This window comes from Gavia stellata, chromosome 6, assembly GCF_030936135.1.
Source record: "Gavia stellata isolate bGavSte3 chromosome 6, bGavSte3.hap2, whole genome shotgun sequence".
Classification (NCBI taxonomy): Eukaryota; Metazoa; Chordata; class Aves; order Gaviiformes; family Gaviidae; genus Gavia; species Gavia stellata.
In genome coordinates this window covers 32,557,825-32,582,831 of record NC_082599.1, presented here as the reverse complement: position 1 = coordinate 32,582,831, position 25,007 = coordinate 32,557,825, and the positions used below count along the sequence as shown (strand labels likewise).

General features: G+C 40.2%; 1 protein-coding gene across 1 annotated transcript in view; it reads left to right on the top strand.

Annotated features, from left to right (window-relative positions):
- Positions 1-975: 975 nt before the first annotated feature.
- Positions 976-25,007, top strand: part of AGMO (alkylglycerol monooxygenase) — a 194,809-nt gene continuing 170,777 nt past the window's right edge. Inside the window, exons 1-3 of the mRNA XM_059818947.1 lie at positions 976-1,104; positions 8,172-8,302; positions 21,989-22,140. Of these exons, the coding sequence (XP_059674930.1) occupies positions 976-1,104; positions 8,172-8,302; positions 21,989-22,140 (412 nt within the window). The remainder of the gene's footprint in view (positions 1,105-8,171; positions 8,303-21,988; positions 22,141-25,007) is intronic.

The window sequence follows — 25,007 nt, the reverse complement described above, 5'->3', positions numbered from 1 at the left end:
TCCATTTCTTCTGCAAAGACCGTAAGTGGAACTGAACATTTGAGATGAAGGGGCTGTTGGGACGTTGTGTTATTTTATTTCTGGCTAATCTATTTTGTCACAAAGCTTATTATTTGTAGTAACGCCAAACGTATCAAGTGTGATTGACAAACATTTGACAGGGAAATGCATGCTCCTGAGCTTCAGATTGAAGGCCTGAATGTACAAAGCCTGTCCTTACTCCTATTTCTAAAAGTCATTTTCTACAAGTATCTAGCATACATTTATTTTCACTGGTTCTTTGTATTTCCCTGGTTTTCATTCCTTTGTAAATCAAAGCATAATGGACGGCTTCTAGAGGCTGCCTTCAGTATAGTCATGTTCATTGGAGCTATATAAAATTGAGCTGTGATAAGCCCGTCTGAGAGTTTAAAAAATCAAAGCTTTTCATGGGAAGAGTGCTGGCCTGACCCATACAGCCGAACAAAGGAGCCACCAAGCACACCTCAGCTTGTTTCTCAAAACCCTTAACACTTTAGTTTTATAAAATTCTGCTTTTTATGCAGCAGTCAAAACCTGAGCAGTATTTTTTGGGTGTGGAAACCTGTCTAAAAGTGAAACAGGAAGGCTTGAGCTCTGCTGTGTAGAGATCTTTGAGGGCGCGAAGGGAACTGGGACACGCAGTGGGTAGGTGTGCGAGGGCTTTCTCTCGCCTCCCCGAAGCCGGCCATGCAGGTGATGACACGTACGAAAAAAGGCAAACCAAGAAAACCTCGAAGCAGCACGATTCAAAGAGAAAGGAGACATTCGAGGCTTCCCCCAAAGCAGCCTTCAAGCCCCCAGCGCCCCGGGGAAACGAAGTGAGGCCGTGGGGCCGAGTCAAAAGTCCGCGCGCGGGAGCAGGCGGCGCGGGGAGGGCCCCGGGAGGGCCCCGCTGGCAGTGCAGCGCCGGCGGCGGCGGGGAGCGCAGCGCCTTCGGGCGGCGGCAGCCGGGCCATGGGCAGCGAGGCGGGCAGCCCGCCGGCGACCACGGCGGGGCAACAGCTCCGCGCTCTCTTCTACGTGCTGCCGCCCGGCGAGAGCTCCTTCCGCACGGTGGAGGAGGTGCCCGACTACGTGGAGAAGGTGAGCGTCCCCTCCCCTCCCCCGGCAGCATCCTTCGCCGTCACCTCCCTCACCCTGCGCGCAGCTGCCGCCCGCCTGCTTTCAAAAGCCACAGGCAGCCCAAGGAACCAGCGTCCGCGAAAGGGCACCTAAATTCGGGTTAAATACCTTGTCTTTCTCTGAACGCTTTCACTCCTGGGCTCCCTGCCTGCAAGCTGCCTGTGTAAGCTGCCTATGTAACCGTGCGCTCTATTTTAATGTATTTTAAATGAAGGCTCAGATGCTTTCTCCTGATACCAGGAGCTACAGTTTTCTGAGAAGCGCCCCAAATATCTGAGGGTTGATGCTAACATTGTTCAGATTGTCAGCGCTGCTGGATATAGTCACAGCAAACTGAACTGAGTAAACCAGAAAACATGACACTGTGTTCGGCTATGATGGTTCTTAAAGCAAGCAAAAAGTCAGGTCTCTCTGTGCCCCAAAGGCGAGTGCTACAAGCTCAGTCAAAGAAAGAAAAATAAAAATTTATATTTAAAATAAAAAATGAAGATTGTTTAAGAGAATTCAGAACAAATATTTGTGTTGGGACAGTGCTGTCTCCCAAAGCTCCAAGGCAAGAGTACAGAGGTCAGGGTGAGAACTCCTTTGTCAGCAGCATATCCCTCCCTCCACTCCTGCCCTGCCGACTTACCCACTTCCATGAAGGTACCTTTGCTCCCTTCTGTCCTACCCATTACACATATCTTGGTGCTCAGCTCCTGCTGAACCTGGAGCCAATGTGAACTTTTCATGGAGACAGCAGATAAACACTATTTTGCCCTTGTCACAGTAAATCCAGTCCAGCTTCACTGAAGATTCACACTTTTTATGTGGGTCCTGGTAGCTCTGACTAGCTCCTCTGCCAGGTAAACCTTGGACTGCTGTGCAGCAGCTGCTGTTGGGCTGCAGTGGGGGAGTCATGGATTGCACAGAGCAGTGCAGCACCGTCAGCAGCTTTCTGGGAATCACAGTATGTGGCAGTCCCCCACTGATGGCTGTTATCAACAAATGTTGCCCTTTTGGAGAGGGTAAGTAAACAGCTGCTGCAAAGCCAGCCTGTGCGTCCGGTGGATGGACCGCTTTCCTCACAGGCATTTTGCAGCTAAGCTGTAATGTCATGATCGAGGAAGTCTATCTAGAGCTTGACAGTTTTGCGTAGTCAGCTGATCTCTCCTTCCAGCTCTATCTATTGACTATTTCAATCCCCTTTACTGTTCCCGTATTTACAACACAGTATCATTCACTTTCTTGCCAACAGCATTCCTTAACATCCCTGGGCTTTCTTCTCCCCTGCAGACCTGTGCAATATTCAGCTTAGACCTTGGCCAAACCTGGAATTTCTGCTACTGGGCACATAGCTGTAAAAGTTTGCGGAAGGATTCTTAATACTTCTTTGTATTATAAAAGTGCCTGCAGGCTTCTGCTGTTGTAGAGCTCTGTTGTGATGTTTGTAAGGGAATGTGCACCTCACAAAAAAAACTACACTAAAAAAGGTTTCCCATTATGGTTATACTTTCCTATAATTGCTATCTTGGGTTGGTTGTACTAGAAACCCCCCGCGGTGTATTTGTTGCCAGAACAGGTCTTTTGATGCTTGGTTAGGTGGGTGTGTAAAAGTCTTTTAGTGGTACGATGGTCTTAACTCTATGGCTTTGGGCTGAGCTCAGGCAGTGTTCACGCCTCTTCTGGTCATGCGTTTGTGGGCTGAAGGTAACTATCTACAGTCCCTCTCCAGCTGCTTGTCACTGTTGTCTTTTTGACCTACTAGTCTGGCAACCTCTTTTGGACTGTTTAGGGAATAGTTGCAAGAGCAGCAGATCAATTGGATTCAGCAGGGATAGATTTAATAAAGACCTGGTGAACCATTCGAGGGGAGCTTGGAGTGGAAACCCATTGAGTTGGCACAAATACAAACAGAGGGGGATGTCTGAGCTCAGCCCAACACAGAACAAAAAGATTTCTGGTGTAGAGCTGGTAATAAACGAGGACCTTGGCTCAAACAATTCACTCTAAAAGACAATAACAATGATGCTGGTATGAAACAAGATTAGTGTCTCCTGAACAGTTTTTGGGTTTTTTTCTGAGACAACGTATAGAAGTTGGGTTTAGATCTTGGCTCCGGGATCTATCACATGTATCAGATGGATGAGGGTATTTCTGGTACCTTAGATCACATGGCTACAGCAGTGGGCACCTTCCAACATTAGGCAGGTGGCAGAACCTTCTAATTCACTCAAATATTCATGTGTTAGTGATGTGCAAAATCGAGCTCTTTGGTGATTTACAAAATATATGCACTTCATAGGAGTAATTCCTTTGAGCTGGAGTTAGCTGTGCTGTTACATCTGGGCAGCAAATGAGAGCAGTGGGTGAAGCAGCTCTGCTTTTGCGAACAGAATAGCTTAGTTAGCTTAACTTGTGCAGAGTACTTTCTGGCTGTGGTTGTATTACTTCCATTTTCAGAGGCAGGGCAGCTCCTGGTGCCTCCGTCATGCTCTGTATGTGAAGGCCCCAAGTCCTGCTCAAAACATGGGCTGCTCAGTTATCAATGACTAGTAACAAAGCTGTGCAGCAGTGCCCAATGAAAATTCACCCTTCCAACTAGTCTCCAAAACTCTGGGAAAAGGTGTCCAAATACTGGATCATAGCCATAGAATTCATTTTTATGTGAGCTTCTGTCATGTAGAATTTGAAACCCTTGATTTTCCCTTATTTCCAGAAAGAGAAAAGAAAGTATAAGTCACTTTTCTTTCTCCAGAGCAGAACATCCTGACCCTTACAACGTATACTGATGCTTGCCCTGTCCTTTCATGAGCATCCTCTTTGCTATGGATATAAGATTATTCTCTGCATGCTGGGTTTTTTTTTTCTCTCATATTCTGCAGATGGGCAGATGGAGTGCTTCGTTTTGCTTTTTGTGTATAGTTTTCATGAACAACAGCAACAACTTTACTTTGCTCCTTGCTACATTCTTAAATACTTGTGCTCGGTAAAGACTTTCATGAGTCAGACTCAGGAAGAGAACACACTGTTCCTTCTGCTGAGGGTCCCAAGATGAAAGCTTTAAATTTAATAATCACTGTTTTTCTTTTCTATTTACTCTCTGCTTTTGAGAGCCTAAAGATTAAGTTCACATTTACACTCAATTCACATTTTAGGCTTTGCTTCTAAATAATGAGTCACAGAACCTTCGTATTTAGTTTTACATGAAAGTTGAGATTCTTGTGTTATAAGGACCTGGGACTTTAAGAAAACAGAAACTGCTTCAAGACTTGCAATAAAACCATAAATTTATGCTGAGTTTCAACTTAGAGTATTATTTTTTGCAACTGTATAAAGCAGAAACTGATTTTAAATGGTCCTTTGCATTCTGTAAGAGTTGGTTACTTATAAGGGAACCCCTCCTACTCAGTGCTCAGAGTAAGACTTGCAAGTTATGGATCAGTTATTCAAGTAAACCACACGCTAATGCAAATGTCCATTAAGTATTTCTGGTGATGGGTGAAGAGAAGGAAATTGGAAACAGAGAGAAGGTAAAACATGTATAGACCAGAAGATATCAAAAGGATACAGCTTCTGTCTCTGACCTGTGATGCCAACAGTGGTTGTTCCTTGACTTTGTGCAGACTGTCTCCTTTTTTCCTGAATTATTTGCATTATCCTTCTGTCTTACGTCTCATCCTTAGACTAGGCTGTTTGGGACATGGAGTGCCTTTTCCTTCTCTTTGTACGGCATCTAACACAATACGATCCTGCTCCATGACAATAGCTGTTAGGTGTTATGGTCACATAAATAATACATACTAGTCTTGACGTAGTTGATCCCTTTGATCTGCTTTGGACAAAGCTTAATGTGGGTGTGTGGGAGAGACATAGTAGTTTTTTAGATACCAAGATGTATGCCATAAATCTTTTCTTTTGCAGGCTCCTTGATGGGCAGGAGATTAAGACTGTCTGAATGTTTCTCTGTCCTCCTTGCTATGATGCTCTCTATTTGTGAGTCAAAAAGTGCTGTCAAATCCTTGGCTGTCTCACAGCTTCACAGTGGGAAGAAAATATTTAATGAAGTCAATGGGAAAGAAGTTATGTCACTGCATGTTAGTACAAAGTGACATATTTTAACTGTTTCAGAGGTTGCTAGGTAAAGTGAATCGCCATGTAGAATACAGGCATCATATATTTCCTATTCACTGTTTTCATTTCACGAATAAAGCATCCCACTTATTCTGCCCTGAGCCCATTCAATTTGCTGTGCAGTTTCTGCTGTTCCATAGCTTCAAACTGCCTGTAGTCTGTGCTAGACTTGGCTCCTAATATTGTGGTCAAGTGTTTCTTAGTTGTTCTTAATGAGACTCTTTTTATCTCTGCTGGAATGTACAGCTGTGGTCATCTGGCTTATTATCAACCTTTGTTTGATAAGTTAGGAATCTGGTTTTTAATTATATCAATTAAGAAAGGTACATCAAAAGTCTTGTCTACTTAGAAATAAAGCAGCTAGAGCAAAACAAGGAGTATTTGTATTTTCCTTGTGTGGGAGGTTGTGGAGTTTGGTATTTATTTATTTATTTATTATTGATTTCAAATATCCAAAGATTTACCACACTGATTTTCTTGGGTGCTGTTTAGGCTTTATCCATAGGTCTTCCTTTGCTTTCAAAGTTTTTTATATCATCAGTTAGTGTGTATCCCAAACAGGCTTTTAGATACCTAAAATGCTGTTGAAGAGCAAGCTAGGCATCTAAATTAAAAAGTGCCATGTCGATATTAATCTCTGTTCATCTGTTATTGTAACCTAACCCTGAGCTACTGAAGTTTATGAACTTTCACATTTCCTAGACGCTATAAATCTCTTGCTGCTTGCATGGTTTGAATCATCCCATTCTTCTTCAACTGAGCAATCTGGTCTATATCCATCTTAGTCTTTTTAGTGTCCCAGCCTGGTGGGACTTCCCGGATCATATCCCACTTGGCAACAAAAATGAGCACCCTCCAAAGTGCAATGGCATTTGCAGAAGCAACATGCTTCTTCCATTAATGTTGTATAGGCAGGAGGAACCTTTCTTCTACAGCACTGCAATTTGGAGGGTTTCAGTCTGTGAATCTGTATGTGTTTGCAGGTCACTTGAAGGGGGCAGCAAAAGAAGACTAATGGGGCAAGTTTGGCAGTACGATGCCTCCCATAATGGTGCAGAAAGTCTCACTGGTCCTGCATTTCTCTAGCCCTGCAAAACGTGGAGGGAATTTTATGCCTTAATACCACTGAGAAGGAGTTGTCTGAATGCCTCCAAGGTCATGTAAAAGTCTTCTACAGAGCGAGGGAGGAAGCTGAAGGAACATTTACATGCACAGAGATCTGATGCAAGTAAAATAGTTCCTTCCTATTTTCCTTGCCACAGGCCTTCTATATTTTGGTGGTGGCGGCTGATATGCTGCCACTGCCTTGTCGTTCCTTCCATCCATGAAGTGCAGGGACTGTTAGGACTCCAGTGTCAGTAAAAAAAGAGTATGCTCTACCAATTACTATTATTCAATCCTTTTTTCTTGCCTATGCTGATGAAAATTTGAGAACAGCTGTAACAATCTTCCTCTGCTGATGAAACATGGTATTGTCACAATAATTTTACCAGTCCTACCACTAGTCACAGCCATACCTTTCTCTACTAGGTGCTGTTCTTGTGCATTTTCAACTTGCCAGTTGATCTGGGACGCAAGATGGACAGTGGGAATTTAATCCTAGACTGAAGCAGTGTTGTGAGTGAGAAATGTTTCAGTCTCACTGATCATTATACTTTTCTTCAGAAAGGCAGAAAATGATTTTTACAGTTACTACAACTGAAAGGAAAAAGGGGAACTTTGTATCATTGCTACTTGGTCTGGAAAGAGAACGTGTTGTATGGCCCAAACTGGAATGGGCTGCTGTACTGGGTCTGGCTGAGATGGAGTTTATTTTCCCCGTAGCAGCCCTCATAGGGCTGTGCTTTGTATTGCTAGCTGGAAAGGTGTTGATAACCCTCCAGTGTTGTGGCTACAGCTGAGCAGTGCTCACACAGCATCAAGGCTGTCTCTCCAACATTCCCCCCTCACCAGTAGGCTGGGGGTGGGCAAGACCTTGGGAGGGGACATAGCCAGGACAGCTGACCCAAACTGACCAAAGGGATATTCCATACCATATGATGTCTGCTCAGCAGTAAAAGCTGAGAGAAGAAGGAGGAAGGGGAGGCATTCGTTATTCATGTTTGTCTTCTGGAGCAACCGCTACATGTACTGAAGCCCTGCTTCCCGGGAAGTGGCTGGACATCGCCTACTGATGGGAAGTAGAGAATAAATCTTTTGTTTTCCTTTGCTTCCACATACGGCCTTTGCTTTTGCTGTATTAAAGTGCCTTTATCTTAACCCACGAGTTGGTTTTTTTTTTGTTATTTTCTCCCCCTGTGTCCTGCTGATGAGGGGAGTGATAGAGCAGCTTGGTGGCACCTGGCATCCAGCCAAGGTCAGCCCACCACAGCTGCATAGTTACTGGGTTCTCTGATGAAAATGCATACAGAAGAGCTGTTGCTATCTGCAGCAAATAGCATGGCAACAGAAATGTCAAGTAGAAAGAAACTCACTTTAGTATGTCTTTCAGATAATGTGGGATGCCAAATTCAGTGGCTGAACACATTCAAAAATTGAGAGCAGATTCTGTTTTACCTTGTGGTTAGAGGAGTCCACAAATGTTGCTGCTCTCACTGATTTACTTGAATATGAGAAATATGAGTTTGGAAGGACTTTTGTGTTTTGTTTTGATGCCATTTAGCAATGCATGTGCAGAAGATACAAAAGAAAGTAATATGGGAGGAGGTTAGTGCACTGGATTTATGCTGGTGTTGTGGATTAAATGGTAGCCTTGATTGTTCTGATTCGTAAGGTCCATGTTGGAGCTTTATCATAGTAGTAGCTAGTAAGATGCAAGCCAACCCAAGAATTATCAGGCTAAATAAACTGCTGTTAGGAAAGGTGGATCTAATTCTATTTGTGTTGTGACTTCTTTTCTTCAAACTCTCTTTCAGAGTATTCCGTTCTTCATTGCTTTTATTGGGCTGGAGTTTGCTGTCAGCTGGGCTCAGAAGCGCAAGCTGTCAGGTCGGATCAATGATGGCATAAGTAGTCTTTCTTTAGGTATCCTGTCTCGACTGCCAGAGTAAGTATACATGTTATATTAGCTCAAGGTTGTTTTTAATCACTAAGAAGGAAGAAAAGAGAATTATATATTGAAGTTGTTATCGATAACCCAAAATGATTAAACAAGGCAACTGGATCTTACTTTGCTAAAATGAAGTTGCATAAAGGGTGTCAATGTCTTTCTAATCTGTAAGGCTAAATATGATACTTGCAGAATATTTTCCAGCTCCAGTTATATTCATCTATATTTGATCTTGGCTGTCACCTTTTGCTGATTTTGGGACTTCAGCTGACTTGACCGTATCTTATGTTAGACTGTATGTTAAAATCTGAGTTTTCTTTCATTAAACTTCAGAAAGAAGTAAACAAAACAAAAACAACAAACCAAAACATGTCTATTATTTCCATTACCTTTTAAAAATAAAATTGTGTGCATATACCTAGACTGATAGAATTGTGAATATGCATGTGATCCAAAGTTCTTTTAACTCGGTCATAAACTTTTGTTTGACTTCAGTGGATTTTAATGGCTGAGAGAATTGTTGCAAACATGATCATCAAATCTACTCTCCAATGTAAAGGCCGTAAGTTTTACCTGAATTAGTTCATGGTGAACAGAGTTGTGTTTTAAAGAAATATCCACCGTGGGTTAGTAAATATCCAGTTACAGGGAATCCAGCAAATTCTTTATGTAAGTTGCTCTAAGTGTCAGGAGCTCTAATTACTTCTAAGGAATATCATGTTTTAGATCTGCCTTTACATGATATGAGTGTCCAGATGATAGGTTTTATTACATCTTTTCTGTTAGAATGGGATTACATTTCTATTCCCCATGTATGAATTTACAGATTATGATCAAATTGCATATCATCTGTTCATTACATGAAGAAAAGCTTCTATTATTTGAATTTGACTATATGGTGTATTTTCAAGTCTTTCAATTATTCCCACAGTCCTTTTTCTGAATCCTCTGCAGTTTTTCAGCCTTCTTAGTGTTGATATCTCAAGTGCACTCCATATTTCAGAAACTACTGCATCAGTGCCAAATAATGAAGTCATTTGTTCTCTATTTCTACTTGTTGTTCCTCCCTTTATATATCCAAGGTCTTTTGAGCCATCCTTCATCCCCAAATATTTTTTTAGATTGTGTGGCTTACATTCCTTATTCATAGGCAATATGTTCTTATATTTGGCCACATAGAAGTATATGGATTGTACATTTGGTTGTCCTGAAATAGTTTGAATCCATGAAATGATGTCTTTGTTACTTACAGATCCCTGGTTTTTGTCATTGTAAGTTTTATTAGAAATCTTCTCTTTCAATCCAGGTTATTGATAAAATACATTAAAAAAGCACAGCAACAAAACAATTATCCCTTCTGGCAAGTAGCACCCATTTTCTGAAATGTGTAAATCACCCACTTTGTAATCTATTGAATATTTGACATTTGCTTGATTTATTTTTTTTAGACTTTCTAATCAAGAAAAGGTTTGACAAGGTCTATGTCTGTACTTTTAAATTAGGTATGAAGACAATGTGATGGATTATCTTAGTTATCACTAGTAAATATCACAGATGAAACCTTTTAAGGAGTTTGATAGATAAATAATGTCACTTAGAGACACTGTCCCAAAGTCTTCATGTATCTGCAAATACAAGGCATGAACTTTTAACATAAGAAATATTCAAGCATAAAGTAATGTCTTCAAACATAAAGTATTGTCTAAGTTATTTGAGAATTTTGTGCAGTTATTTTTGCAGCAGTGTACAACCTGTATTCAAACCATTTTATTGCTTTCAATGACTTGAGAGCATGGTCTTGAAGGAGAAACATTCAATTTTCATTATACTTCAGGCTGCCATAAATTAAATATTTACCAATACATTAGACTTGTGTGTACTACTACTCAGCCCTAATGAAGGCTTACTCTAGTTTGCATGCAGCTAAAATAGAATTAGTTTAAATGTTGCTTCTTCAACTAAACCCAAATTTTCTAGACAGTCACACACTTCACAGGTTTATCATGCTAAATACTTATTTTTTTCATCTGAAATATTCAGGACTGATTAAGTTAAACAAGGGGACTGAGATATGTGTAAAGTAAGTTTGAATGGTTTTGCGAGGCCTTTTAGTTTTATTTTAAGAATACTAACATGCTTCAGATGCACTTATTCCTGGAAGAAATGCTTGCTAAGAAAACTAGCATTGCGTGTGTGGAACGCAGCTTTGCAAGGTGCTGAGTACTTTTATTATTTTGGCACTCAGTACTTTGCTGCAGAATTTGGCTCACGGGCTATGCAGTTTTCTTTTGGATAAGAATTATTTTGCAAGGTTGTTTCAACTGAGTGAACCAAATGATCCTTAAGGACACCAGCTTCGCAGGATCAGGCAAATCTGCAGGATTGGTACTTACTTCTTGTACTGGTGTAGCAATGAATCTCTTCCAGGTCGCTTGTGCGGCTCTCATGGCTGGAAACACGAGACCCTCCTCAGTAGTTCTTTCCAAAAGAGTTCTGTAAATCCTTGAACCTTCTGTCTGCATGTGAAAGCAGCAGACAAAATACAGACTTTCTAAATTATTTAATTGCATGTTAATATCAGAATTACAATGGTGATTGCCTAGCGTAACACCTCTTTTTTAAGTAAGAGTTGTGAATAATAGACTGGCTAAAAAGGCTTGAACTGGCAAATCAGAACAGTTTACCCTTCCATCTTCTGCTTCCATGGTGTGAAAGAACTGGAAAAGAAAAAAAAGGGGAAAAAAAAAAATAGCACATACAAAATCTGTTGCTAAGACCTTTACTTCAGTCTTTCCCATTCAGGCAGAAAAAAGGTAGGGAAAGCTGACAGAAACTGCTAAAACAGTATTTCAGCAGAACCCACAGCATCAGGGGAAATAGTAGTGCAAATCATTAACAGCTGAAGGTTAGATTAACACACCATTGATTGTATCCTCTCCCAGGGACTAATTTTCATTTTCTCAACTAGCAGCAATGGTTTGCCACTTCCTTAAAAATATGTGGTTGAATCTAAAATGGTGGGCTTCAGTCTATTAGTTAGACTGAAGCTTCAGATGCATCATTGCAAAGAGGTCTTTACATTTAATGAAAAAATTAGGAGTCACAGACCATATTCAGCCTCTGAGTATGTTTTTCCATTTCACAGTCTGTATAACAGAAGTACCACATATCTGGAGGGAAAAGAGCATTTATTCAGTGTTTCTTACTTCATTGCTGGAGAAAATGCAAATAATAAATTGTTGATATTCATATGCCAAATATTAAAAATGTAGGTTCAAGTGGAAAGGTCTAATCAGACAAGGCAATGTGTTTTGGTTTTAGGCTTATTAGACTCAACAGCATGTAGTAAGTTGAATTGCTTTGTGTGTACATATCGTCTCTTGTAAAATAGCCCTAAATATAGGTTTTTTCTGCTTTAATGCATATTATGCATTCCTCTGCATGTATGAATATTAAATGTTATTGCAATGAAAAGTAATTTGGGGAAAAGGGAGAAACTTAAACTACTAAGCTTACTCTCAGCATCCTAAATGTTGGTGGTTAAAAAATTTCTGAGAACTTCTGTTCTAAATAAATAAATAACTTTTCTAACTAACCACTGCCAGGAGACTTGAAATGCTGCTTTAAAAATATTCTCCCAAGAGAAAGTTTATTTTGGGTATAAATATCTACTACACAAGTATGTGCATTATTTCATATTGGCCCATTTCTTCTTTTAAAGCAGCAGAACATAAATCAAATCAAAAAGTGTTTGGGGGATAACTGAGGTAGGTACATTTTCAACCTAGTTGGGAAAGTCTCCGTTCTTTATGGTCATGCTCAATTGCCAATTTTTAGTGTTCAAGTCTGCAACACAGTCATACAGTGTGTGTGTGTATATATATGTCTAACACAGAGTTTTGTCAGTGAAGTCTACAATGAACTTCTCCATTTCTAAAGAATACATTACAATTTTTATACATTATTTACGTTGGTTTTTGGAACAGAGGAGATTAAAGTTCTCTGAAGTGTTGTTGAACATCTGAAAGGAATGAGAAAATGCTTTTTGATTACTTTATGCTCTTATGCATCTTAAGATATCTGCATGTGAGCAATAATTGAATCAAAGGAGTACAAATCCTGTTTCTCCTGTAAACCAGTGTGGTTCACAGTTTTATGTCATCTGGATTTTAACTATCTTTTTCCACGAGTTAGATTGAAGAGGCCATTTCATGTACATTTTAGACCAGCACTGCTGCCAAACGAAGCACCTTTGACTGACTTGTACTTCTGGTTGCTTATTGCTGCCTCTGCACCTTCTCTCCCCTTTTGCCAGCATCAGCATTTGTGTCGCTCTGTGGTGAAGTGGCCCAGGAAGCAGGTCCAGCACCCTCCCATAATATTAACCTATGTCAGTTCTTACTGTGCAAAATCATGTGCCAGAACAAGAAATGGGCTTAGAAAAAAGCAGTCAGGGTTGTAGGATAAGAAATACTCAATTCTTTTGTAGCATTACTGAGTTATCTGCTTTAAAACATATGTAAAATTGCAGTCTGAAATGAGAAGTTTTCAATTCTTATTAGCAGCAATATGTAGAACTGATGAGAATGTACTCGGTTCAAATGGGTGCAAGCAGTTTACAACCCTGCGGAGCTGTCAGTGTCCTGACAGAACAAATACTTGCCTGCATGGGTTTATCCATTAGAAATACATCCTGGTTTTCTGAAGTATCTCTACAACTACCTGAAAGGAGGTTTTAGCAAGGTGGGTGTTGGTGTCTTCTCCCAAGTGACAGGTGATAGGACAAGAGGAAATGGCCTCAAGTTGCACCAGGGGAGGTTTAGTTTGGGTATTAGGAAAAACTCCTTCATTGAAAGGGTTATCAAGCATTGGAACAGGCTGCCCAGGGGGATGGTTGAGTCACCATCCCTGGAGGTATTTAAAAGATGTATAGGCGTGGTGCTTAGGGACATAGGTTAGTGGTGGACTTGGCAGTGTTAGGTTTACAGTTGGACTTGATGATCTTAAAGGTCTTTTCCAGCCTAAATGATTTTATGACTCTATCTCTTAGATATTTCACATATGACTGTAGAAAATCAGTGATTGCATCTCTTCGAAGAAAATTTGATACATGCAGTTTCTCGTAAATTATGTTTTCACTTCAAGACTTATTAGGTACATTTTTTTCTCCACATCTGTTTGACTAAGGGTTTGGACAGATGTTTATTTAGAGCATGGTCAGATGTGTTGCTTCTGATCCAGCTGCCCCCTCAGATCTGCCAACATAACTACACATTTAATTGCTCCCTAACCTGGTCCTGACAAAGTGATCCAGCTAAAAGCAGAAACAAAAGCCCCCCAAGAACTATAAAAGAGGTGTTTAAGCTCAGCTGCATTCATTTTGACAGAGCCAGGTCAGGGAGCAGCTATGCATGCAATTACGCTGGCAGGTCTGTGGGCTGGTAACCACCACACTTAGTGCAGTGATGAGCAGATGGCGCTAAACTGGAAAGGTAATCACTTAACCTGATTAAATGGCAAGTAAAGCTGCTGTGCCGTGCCGTGCCATGCTATGCCGTGCCATGCCCCTAAACCAGCCTAACTTCTGGCTGCTGTACTTCTGTCCTTCCTATACTCATTTCCATAGTCCTCCATTTCTCTTGTGTTGGTTCAGGTGCTCATCTGATCCTGTGTGGAGGTATTTCAGTTCACTATGGGAACAAAAAGGTATGTGGCAGCCAAGAGCTGTATTGGCTCAGGCTCTACTGAACCTGCAGTCATGACAATGCCTGCAGCAGCTAGCTATGGCAATTTAAGACACTAGCTGTCAGTAAATGTTTCCCAAAAATAGGATTTTAATAGGTAACAAGCCTGAAGAGAGAGAATCTACTCACCTCCCATTCCTCCCACTCTCCAAGTAGCACTGGGTCATTATATATTTTATTAAGAGTACCCTCCTGGCTGCACTGTCCCATATACATCGCTAATTGTTCCTACATTTTGCCAAAGGTCACAGCACTCGCAGCTCTGTCAGAAGAACAGGTTTTGAAATAACTCACTAATCTTCTGTAGGTAAAGCAGTCAGAGTAGGATAAACAGTTTCAATAAGGGGGTAGTGCTGTGCAGTAGGAGCTGGTAACATTTTCAGCAGGCAAACCTGATTCTGGAAGGAGGTTTTCTAAATCAGTTCAGTTAAGCTCCTGGCAGTGACTGTCTACATGAGCAATCTTTGTTTGGTCTAATTAGTTTTGTTATCTGGTTTGTCATCAGTGAATTGAGTAGAACTAAATCAGTAACTGTTAGTAACTCTGGTGAATTAATTATCCCATCTTCTCACTGCATCAGTTTAACACAGTTTTATAAATTTGGTGAAAATCATGCTGTGGCCTTAGGCTAAATCCAGCTGTGCCCAGGAAAGATGCTAGCGCTTCCTGCCTGCTGTCAGGTGCTCATCACCACCTCTCCAATCCCCTGTTACTGTCTCCACTTCTCTCAGTCGTGAGTCCTTCCCAGACATATCAGCAGTATTACCTTCAGTGGTTTAAACTGTAGAATTTTGTTAACCTGGTTCATTTTGTTTGAAGCAGGCTGGAGAGGGCCCATGTAGGCAGAGCTGCTGGCAGAGCACAGGAGTGAGCAGCTCTAGACAGCCTGGCATGCATGGACTGCTGCTTTTTGGTGAATGACTAAGGAAAGCTCTGAGCTCTAAGTTTAAAACTCTGGATTTTCTAATGAAATGACATATAAGCTACCAAAAAATAACAAAGAAGGATTTAGGAGAGAGACTTGGGAGAGTCAGGATGTTTTCAAACTAATTGACTGAAACAACTGGTAGTCCCTACCTACCATAATGTTCTAGAGATCGCTGCATTTCAGACAAGCCTGTCAGGGAGCCAATTACTCTTTTAGGTTGTAACCTCTTACACAGACACAGCTGTTTGCAGAATGCATATTTATCTACATCCTCAGTGTTGCATCATTACCTATTTCTGTACAGTGGGGCCAGTAAATGGCTCAGTGATCGCCCGTTTGTGAATCTCAGAGCCCAGTTTTGCACCTGCCATGTCTTTAGAAACAAAGACAAGATGTCAGTGTTTGTTCTCAGATACTCTTGTGCTCTTCTGTGAAAGTACAGACTGTGAACTGAGTTTACCCTAATTGGAAATATGTTATTAATTAAGTTCAGTAGTCTCTGTAGCTCACAAAATATACCAATTTCTCAAACCCATTAAATGTTGTGTAGATTTTTATTCCATGTTTCTGTGTTTTTCTTTGAGATAAATTGTGTCAGTTTGCATTTTGAAAAAACTCTTAAGGATCTGCTTCTGTGTAAAGTACCCTTTCGACTGAAGTACTTCTCTGCTAAAAGATGCATTAAGCTTAAATCAGGATTCCACTAGATGGAGCACAGGGGTAGCATTTTTAGAGCTGGCCAACCTAGTTTCCTGGGTCAACACCTAGAAGTTATGGAAATTGGGGAAAATTGTCTCTTAATGATTCTGTAAATCTGTTACAGATCTGAACAGAATAGACTTTCAACAAACTATCATTTTAAAAGTTCAGAAGTATGACCAAAGCAGTTCAATAGAAATTCTCATGTAAATATTTTTCCTCGTTTCATCATTTGATGTGCTATGATGTCTCACTGAAGTCATTTCACTATATTTTTGTAGACCATAGGAACAGTCATCTGTAACCAGTTCCTTTGTTCTAGATAAATTCAGAATAGTTGAATAGAATACCCTTTTATCTTTCCTCATTACTTCTGTTTATATGTGACTTTTGAGACTATTATAGACTTGTTCCTAATCTAGCTTAAACTGTAATGCAAATTTGCTGACTTCAGTGGAACATCCAAGTAGGAGAGATCAAAATCAGATCCTCTATTGGAAAAAGGTACTAAGTAAGCATTTGTATTACACTTATATGGTGCTATTTATACAAATATTGAAGAGTCAGGTCTGTTGTCTCGCAGAAGATGACATTCTAGAATCTCCCAGTATTGTGTCCTAAGTTTACTGAAATTACTGCCCAGTGTGCTGGGCAGGTATAAATAGGTCTAAAGAAATATAACTTCCATTCTCATAAAGGAAGAAGAGTAAGCTACAATGCCAGAAGCTCAGCTGTACTGAAGTTTTTAAACTAGGATTTGTACTCTTTTAAAGAGCACATGTAATTAAATTTACCAGAAGAACTTGCATAAACTTAGGGCAAAATGTGTTACTACTATGGATTATATCACTAAAGGCAGGGGAACTTCTCATGAAAATATTTAAGTTGTGCTGGATTTTTAATTGATTGCTTATTTATGTATGAAAGAGCAAAGATAAACAACAAGGGACTTGAATTATATAGACAGGACTTGGACTTAATAATAAAAAAAGTGTAACACTGACTTATGTTCTTTTCCTTCCAAAACCTGTTGTTTCATATTTTATTCCACCCAGTACTGTAAATTAATATTAGTGTCTTAAATTAGAGGATGAAAAGTGAAGTGCAACAGGAATAGGTTTGGTGAAGAAAAGATCAGCTCTGTCAGACAAAATGTTATGCAATACTGCGTACAATACAGCTAGTAGTGATACCAAACTCACTTCCATTTTAATTCATTTTGCGTTTGATATTCTTTTTCTTCTTGAGGAAAACTGGGGATTTGCATTATTTAGGCTAAAATGCTAGAGAAGAAACCAATACTGAGGAAGAGGAGAGGCTTTCATTCAGTTTTTGTGTCTGGTGGGAACATTTTCTCCAAATGTAGGTGCTATTTCCTGTAATCAAGGGCTTTCCAGAGCCTGATAATCATTTCCCAGCTGTACTATTTTGGTGAATTATTTTTTAGCCTTGGGTTATTTCATGACTGGTTTTGCATATTAAGAATGGGAGAGGATCATATTCATCTTGATGATAGAAAACAGGGAATAGAACTCCCGCAGCTCCCTCTCCCTTTCCCTCCACCTTGTGGAAAGTTTGGCTTTGTGCTAAAGCGTGAAAAAAGCCTTGACTGCAGTATGTCAGGCATATTTCAGCTCGATTTGTGTCAACCCTAATAAGTCAGCTGACAAGGTAATAAATTGGGTGTCTGTTCAAGACCTGGCACCTGTACAGGAAATAAAAGGGGATTTCAGTTGCAGGAGGTTTGCTTTGTTTTGCAAATGGACCTTTTCTCAAGGCTCCTCTACCTCCTCCCCCCTTCCCCTCTTTACTGAAATCATGTTATCAAAATGTTTATTTCAATTGTGACTGGAGCTAGTTTTTCATCTGGAAAAGAAAGCTCTATGAGTATCCTTGGAAATGGAAATCCTTATGCTTTCCACTCTGAAACAAAGGCTTACAGAGGATTTAATTATTCATGTATCCTGCTGTTACATATATGGTCTGAATAATTTCAAATTATTGAGGAGAAACTGCCTTTGTTCAACATTTTGAAACTTTGCATTCATGTAGTTTGAATCAGGCTAGGAAAACTGCATTTATTTAACCCAGGGAAACTCTATTAGTAATATCTCACTATTTTTAATGATAATATAACCTTGTGACCAGGGTGTCTTAACATGTTTCCCTCTGTGTCTGACCTCCAAGGATGCAAGTCTGTTAAAGCCCCTGAGAGCTGAGCTTTTGTAGGTCCAGCTGTAGAGTTGTGTTTTTAGCTCAGGGGCCCCAGGTCGGTTCCCCGTGTGGCGTGAGGTGGTGACTGCAGTAGTGGCAAGAGCTGAAGCGATTTCCTTGGGTTTCCATGGATCTTCCTCCATGCTTGGAAAAGAGCAACAGCTACTGTCTCCGACCCATTTGCCTTTTGGTGATTGTCCTGGGCACCATGGAAAAGGTTTCCTAAAACTTTGGTTTCAGGCTCTAAGGCTTATCTGTGAGTTGGAGGAAGCAAAACAGGGCCTTGTATTCTTTGAAAAGAGGCAGCTGCCTTTTCTTCTGATGGAATTTCCTCCACCTTTTCCCTCCTTCATTATCCCATAAGGATCCACCCTAAGTAGATCTTCATGTCCACATAGAGAGTTCATCTCCCAGAATTTCCTTCTTGGACTTTTTTAATTAGAGGAAGTGATAATCTGACCCGGTGGAAGGAGAAGCGGGGAAATGGTTTATTAAAACAAATATTATCACCTTTGAGTAAAGTATATATGAACTTTAGAAACAAGGAGATGAGAACCTTCTCTCAAAGCCAAAGAATTGCCTAAGTGTATACTTTGCACATAATAAGAAAATTTTCAGCAGAAATGTTCAAAATCCAAGAAGATGAATCTATGCCATGTATATAATAAGGTTTTCTATACAGTCTGTCTGTTCTAGGATTTATTACTCCTTATGCAAAGGATTTGACTAGATGATAAAAGTCTTACCTATCTGCTTCCATCATATTTATGGTTAAAAACTAACATTTAAATGAGGAAAAAGTTTTCTTAAGTTCTCTTCAGTATTTTCAAGAAGTGAAAATGGAACTTGAGGGAGAAAAAAAGGGGCAATATAAACCTTTAAAACTCCAAGTGAACTTTCAGAATCATAATTGAATGCAAGCTCTGGACTTTCCTATCTATCACACTGTAAATTTAAAAAAAATACTTAGCTAAGCAATTCTTCTTTCTCCAGCACTGCATAGTGATGTGATGGATTACTCTAAATTAATTACAGTAATCAGCTAGTGTTATGTACTGTACAGTTGTGATTCAAGCATGAAGGAAATAATAAACAAATTCTGACTTGTACAGCAAATTACATATATAAAAAATGTGTTGCAGGGTTAGCTCAAGTTTTACACCTTGGCCTCAGCCTGTGGGGAAAAAAAAAAGGTCTCAAGGGTGAAATACTGAAAGCTGATCAAAAATGGAGGAAATGTACCAGTTCACATATCTTTGGATGTACTGCAAAGGCATTATATGTTAATAAAAGCAAAATAATAAAGTAAGAAAACAGTACCTAATAATAACTGATGCTCTATGTTACAAGAGGTGTTTTAAATTTCCTGGTCATTGAAAAGATGTTAAGAAATGCCCATTTCTTTGTGTTTGAATAATATCAGTTCCTTTCTGACCTGTTGTGAAAGGCGTTGAGAATTTATACTGAACTTTACAGATGCCTCATGAGGTGAATTGCAAAAGTCTGGTTGGACACATATAATCTTCTTTAAAAATATTTATAGAATACAGCTCTTATGAAAATTAAACATGTTCCAGGTGTGTATGGTCCAAATTCTGGGCATAGCTAAGTTGTTTTTGAAGTGGCAGATACACCTGTCATTGCTAGGCAAGAGAAATTCTTCATCTGCCAGCTGCTGAAATGAAACTTCATGAGTTTTGTTGTGTTTTGATTTTGTCCAAGACAAAAATTGGGATGATTGTAGTAAAGGTGGGAATGAGTTGCAGGTAAGATGTGACAGCTGGCTGTGGAAAAGATAGTAGTTCTCTTCTTCCCGAGCAACAACTCCTTGTACAGCTTCAGCTTCCCAGGATAAAATGGTGGATGCGATACTATTCTGCTTGCAGGCTAGTATTGGGAGCTTGGGATTTTCAGCTGACTTTGTTTGTTGTTTATAGAGAAATTAGCAGCACGGAAGCTCAAGATGTTTCCTTCTAGTCTTATTCAAAACACCGTTACGGGAAGAGATGCTAACATCAGAACTATAGAAATTCTGAATGGATGTCTCTGCAAAAATACGAAGGTGACTGCAAAGTTCAGTCATAGCATGGGGGACGGTTCACAAGCTGAAACAGCCACGTTTGCTGAGGTTCCCTCATGTTTCAGTGCAGCTGCCCAAAAGGACAGGGCATGGCCAGACTGTTTTCAGGAATGTTTCCCAGGTGTGTGAACAAAGCTTTAGAGGAGGAGAGTGTAATATGTCCTTTTTTAGTTTTGCAGATTCAAGTGTTTTTAGAGCCATGCTGTAAACTAAATTACTGAAATCACACCAAAAATAATCTAGCTGAATAAAAGTTAAAAAAAGGAAAAAGCAGGGTTTGGGAAGAAGTACCACTGAGAAGTGGCACTGAGACAAGAATGAGCAGACATGGACAGAGAGACTCTTTTAGCTGATTTCAATGTAAGGTGCAATTCCAGGTGAGACTAAAGGGAAAGAGACATGTTGGTCTGTGACAGTCTTTCAGCTGAGGTTTTGCAAGGCTGTGACACCTATGTGCAGTTTGTTACCACCTCTATTCAAATAGTGTCTTGCAGGTATGCCATTTGCAATCTCCATTTGAAGTTTCCTGAATTTGAATCTCTCAGTCTTCCTCCAACCATAAATATGATTTATAGATTTCTGAAATCTTCCACAACTTTGCATAAAGGTGGTGTTCTGCTGATAATTTGTCCACCCCCCAAAAAAATATACCAGCAGCAAAACATCTGAGAACTAGATTAGTTTTTTCTGTGTGTAGGTGATGGTGCTAATGATAATCTTATTTCTGACTCGTAGGCCCTAAACTGAGGTGCATTTAATCCATTGATATATGAAAAAGCGTATGTGTGACTTTTCTACAGTTAGTATCCTTTCCTTACTTTTTTTCTGCTTGCTGCTTTTCCAAGCCTGCCCCAGTTCAGTTAACCACAGTCCTACCAACATTTTCAGCAGCACAGCAAAGGAAGGTAGCAGGAGGGGGTGTGAGGAAGCTGCTGCAAATCGTGCTGTGGACTACTCTCTTCTACAAAAACGCCAGTTTAACTACACGTCAATCTGTAGCTGCAGTGCCATTTCACAGCTACCTAAGCCAATTGTCACCTGGGCCACCCCAGTGCCCACGGCCTCTCGTCTTTCACGCTGGGGTTAACGCTTCCTGGTCTGTCCAAAAACTTACCCAGCAAAACCAAAGCAATTTGTTGGGAGACAGCTCAGCCTCCGAGTCAGTGAAATTAGGTGGGAGGTGGTGGAGCACTGAGGGGAGGGTGTGACTGTGGCAACCCAAATTTGTATTAACCTCAACAGCAGGGGAGAGTTACCGCTGGATCTGGCCCGCCCATCCCAGAGCTACTTTCTTTCTCCTGGTCTCAGCGCTGATCTCTGTTAGGTCAGGGTAGCCGCTCACTCCTTCTTATCTAGGAAGTCGGCAGCAGTAACAGCTGCTGACTGTTGGCTTTCCTGCCTTTGCAAATCCATGCTTTTTTCCCCCACTTTCTGGCAGTCCTGCCATTTTTCTCTACCAATTGCCCTTTCCCTTCTTTTCAAAGGCACTGGCCTTCGTCTCCTCCTGCTGCATTTATCCTCTTTTAAAGTGAAGTGAAGTGAAGTGATACGCTGAGCAGATCGAGTATCTCACTGCTCCCAGGAGTCCTGTCACCTTCCATGCCCTTCCTTACAATGGAAATAGTCAAGGTATTTTAACATCATACATTAGTGTTTGAGCATAAATCCTGCTATACTTCAGTCACTTGTGAGTTAGCAAGGATGGGTTTCTTCCAGACTTGGGAGAAGAGGAACACCATAGTACCTGCAGAGCACAGGGGTGCTTCAGCCTTTCAGCATGCCTAATGCCACAACACAGGTGGTGAGTGGGTGAGGGCTGATGTTAAAAACCTCGTAGACCTTAAGCAAAGGTTCCACTGAAGTCAATAGTAGTACTGCTTGACAAAGATTGCAGAACTTGGAGACCAGTTTTGTGTGTTACAAAAAGACTCCCATCTGATAAATGGTAAATACAGTGAAAAGGTTCTGTAATTAAATTTGACAAAATTATTGATAAAACTTTTTTGATTCTATTTCAGTGTTTTATTCAGAAGTGTTGACTTAATTAGTTATGTCTACATATGGAATAACTACAGACTCTTTGAACTGCCCTGGGACTCACCATGGACGTGGTATTTGACATTCCTGGGAGTGGACTTTGCATACTACTTCTTTCATCGCATAAGCCATGGTAAGAGTTAACGAGCTTTTCATGTATTAAAATACAAAATATATCAATTATTTATTAATAAAATGAGGTATTGTTTTTATTTCTCTACTTAATCTACTCTAAGCATATAGAGCTGCTCTTCTTCCCAAGGATTAGGAAAGACTCACTTTTACTTTGAGCATGGAAAACAGTTTATACATCATACTCCATACAATAAATGTGATTTTTGTGAAAAAAGTGAGTGTCATTTTGAAAGCAGTACCACAGTGAAAGTGAAGTATCATAGGAAAAATATAGGAAGTACATAAAAATTTAGGGTTAGTATCCCTATATACCTGTATGAAAAATACAGCACAGTACAGATAACTGTTTCGAAAGAACCTCATGGATGTACAAAATGGAAGGCAGTAAAAAGCAAGGTGACCAAAATAATGACAGGACAGCTGGCTAACTTAAGCTGTTTCTGTGTGGTTTTAAAAATCTTTTAAACATTCAATCATTGTTTAATTGGTAAATGAATAAAAATGTTTCTATACTTTAGATATATATGGATGTAGATATACATATATAAATAAGGTATTTTGGAAATCCTGTCTGCAATTAACACTTGACTATGTAAATGCGAGCCTTGCCTTGTTTTTTTTCAGAAGTACATTCTTAACCCTACTTGCTTTTATATATGAAAGGGAAAAAGCACAGCTTAGAAAGGATTTAACTTTTATTTATTGTAATGATGAAGCCCGTGTAAGTCATGCCAATCATTTCTGTACATATGTATTGTGAAGGTGTAATAATATCGATCTCTATGTATCTGTCTCGTTACATATTTCTGTTCTATAGTGACACCATATTTTTGCTCTAGCCTTTTATATCCTATCTGAAAATGCAATAATACTTTCTATCAATCTTCTACCAATCCTAATTTTGGGCCTGATCTAAAGTCCATAGCAATGAAATAAGAATCTTCTTGTTGTTTAATAGACTTTGGACTGGGCTTCTCAAGGCGGAGAGCCCACAGCTCACAAAAGCTGTGGGATCTAGTAACGGTAGTTTACGTAACGCGCTTTCAGAAAGGGAAAATGTTTTGATGCCAGTAGGTCAGCAGAATATATGGAAGTAGGTAAGAAAGGAGCCTGAGCTGCTGCGGGGAGTGGGAGGGAGGAAGGGTCCCTCCCGGGTGGGGATGGCAGGCAGGCGGGTGGGGGCAAGAACAATGCAGGGTGGGTGCAGGGGGACAACAATGGTGCGGGGGGACGGGGCTCGCAGGGGGGACGGGGTGGGAGGCGAGGAAGCGGGGGGAGCTGGAACAATGCGGCGGGGGGGACATCGCAGCCGGGAGCTGGGAGCCCTGCGTGGGTGTATGCGAGACTGGGAATACGCTTCACAAACAATGACATTAACAGTGCTGGCAGGGCTACAGCCTCAGGCTGAGAACTGGACCAGAGCGGGAGGCTATTCTTGCGTTTTAAAATAAAAATAATTGCCTTAAAGTGTTAGAAAATCACTACCCTGGCTGTGCTTTCACTGGAGTCAGTGGTAAAATTCCCACTGGCAGAGAAGGGAGCTGGGTCAGCTCCGTGCTCTCTAAAGCAATTACATGTATTTCTGTTCCTGCAGCAACTTTGCATTTACTCTCATCTGGTTTTCTATATTTTGAGAGGAACATTGGGATTGCACACTTTGAAATTAATAACTCTTGCAGTTTTAGAATTAAAATCCTATACGTAATGGAGTTGAGGAAACTGCATAACAAAATGCTGCTCATGTCTTAAGAAGGTCAGCACTGAACTGTTCTATAAATGTTAATTTACTCTTCTTCAGGTTATGGAAATGTCACTTGCTTCCCTGCTACTCAGCTGGGGGCTGATGCAATGTTATAGAAAATCCCCTCTAAATGGAGATTTTAGCTTAACCAACACTCTTTTCTCTAATCAAGCAATGACGAAATCCATTGCACAGCAAAACAGCTGTGAAAGTCGGCTGCTTCGGAAGTTGCTAAGGAAATTTAAGTGTAGGAGATGCTTTGGAAAAGTAAAATGTAAACTCCTGAAAAATACCTTTGCACTTTGTTCCAGTGCCCTGACTTCTCAGTCTCTGGTACAAGCGGACAAAACACAGTCTTGCACTAGAAAGTGACAGGGCCTGGTGATTCGGGCTTGGATCCTAGAGCAAAGTTAAAAATTAATAGCACATGTATATCCCAGGAAATTCAAGCTGTGTGGGCTTATGTGTGGGGACGTAAATAATAGCACTAATTGTTTCAAACTGGAAAACTAAAGTTCAGATACATTTTGCAGTTTTTTCTTAATACTTGATATAATTCTGATACAAAGAATCATTATCATCATGTAGCTTTTCCTGTCTCCAAGCAATAATTGGATAACTCAAACTCCTGGCTTTTTAGTAACTTATTTCATGTTACCTATGCAATAGTTGGATTGTCCGTTCCGCTGTTTGAATAAATAGTCTGAATCCCTACAGATTTTCAAGTTTCTTCTGTAGCAGAAACTCTACTATACAATATCAAGTTTTTACCCAGCACTTTGGAAGCTGTTTTTTCCTCTTCACTATATGTGTGTAATAGCTATTATCATAAACTGAAGTTATACAGCAACAAGAGGAAGTATTTTTAGGTGTGATCTCATTTTGCAAAGGATAGAGTTATTCTAAGTATGTGCTTGTATTTTCCATTGTTTGCAGTAGCCACTAAAAAGTTAGAAAATAAAATGTTTCGCCACTTATTCCAGCATTCTTCTGGGCCTGATCCAAAAGCCGTGGCAGTCAATGGGAGTACTTAGTTAACCACTGCTTTTTCTCCTGGCATTTTAATGAATTTATAAATCAATGTAACTTTTCCCTTTGTTTCAGTAAAAACACCCATTACGGCT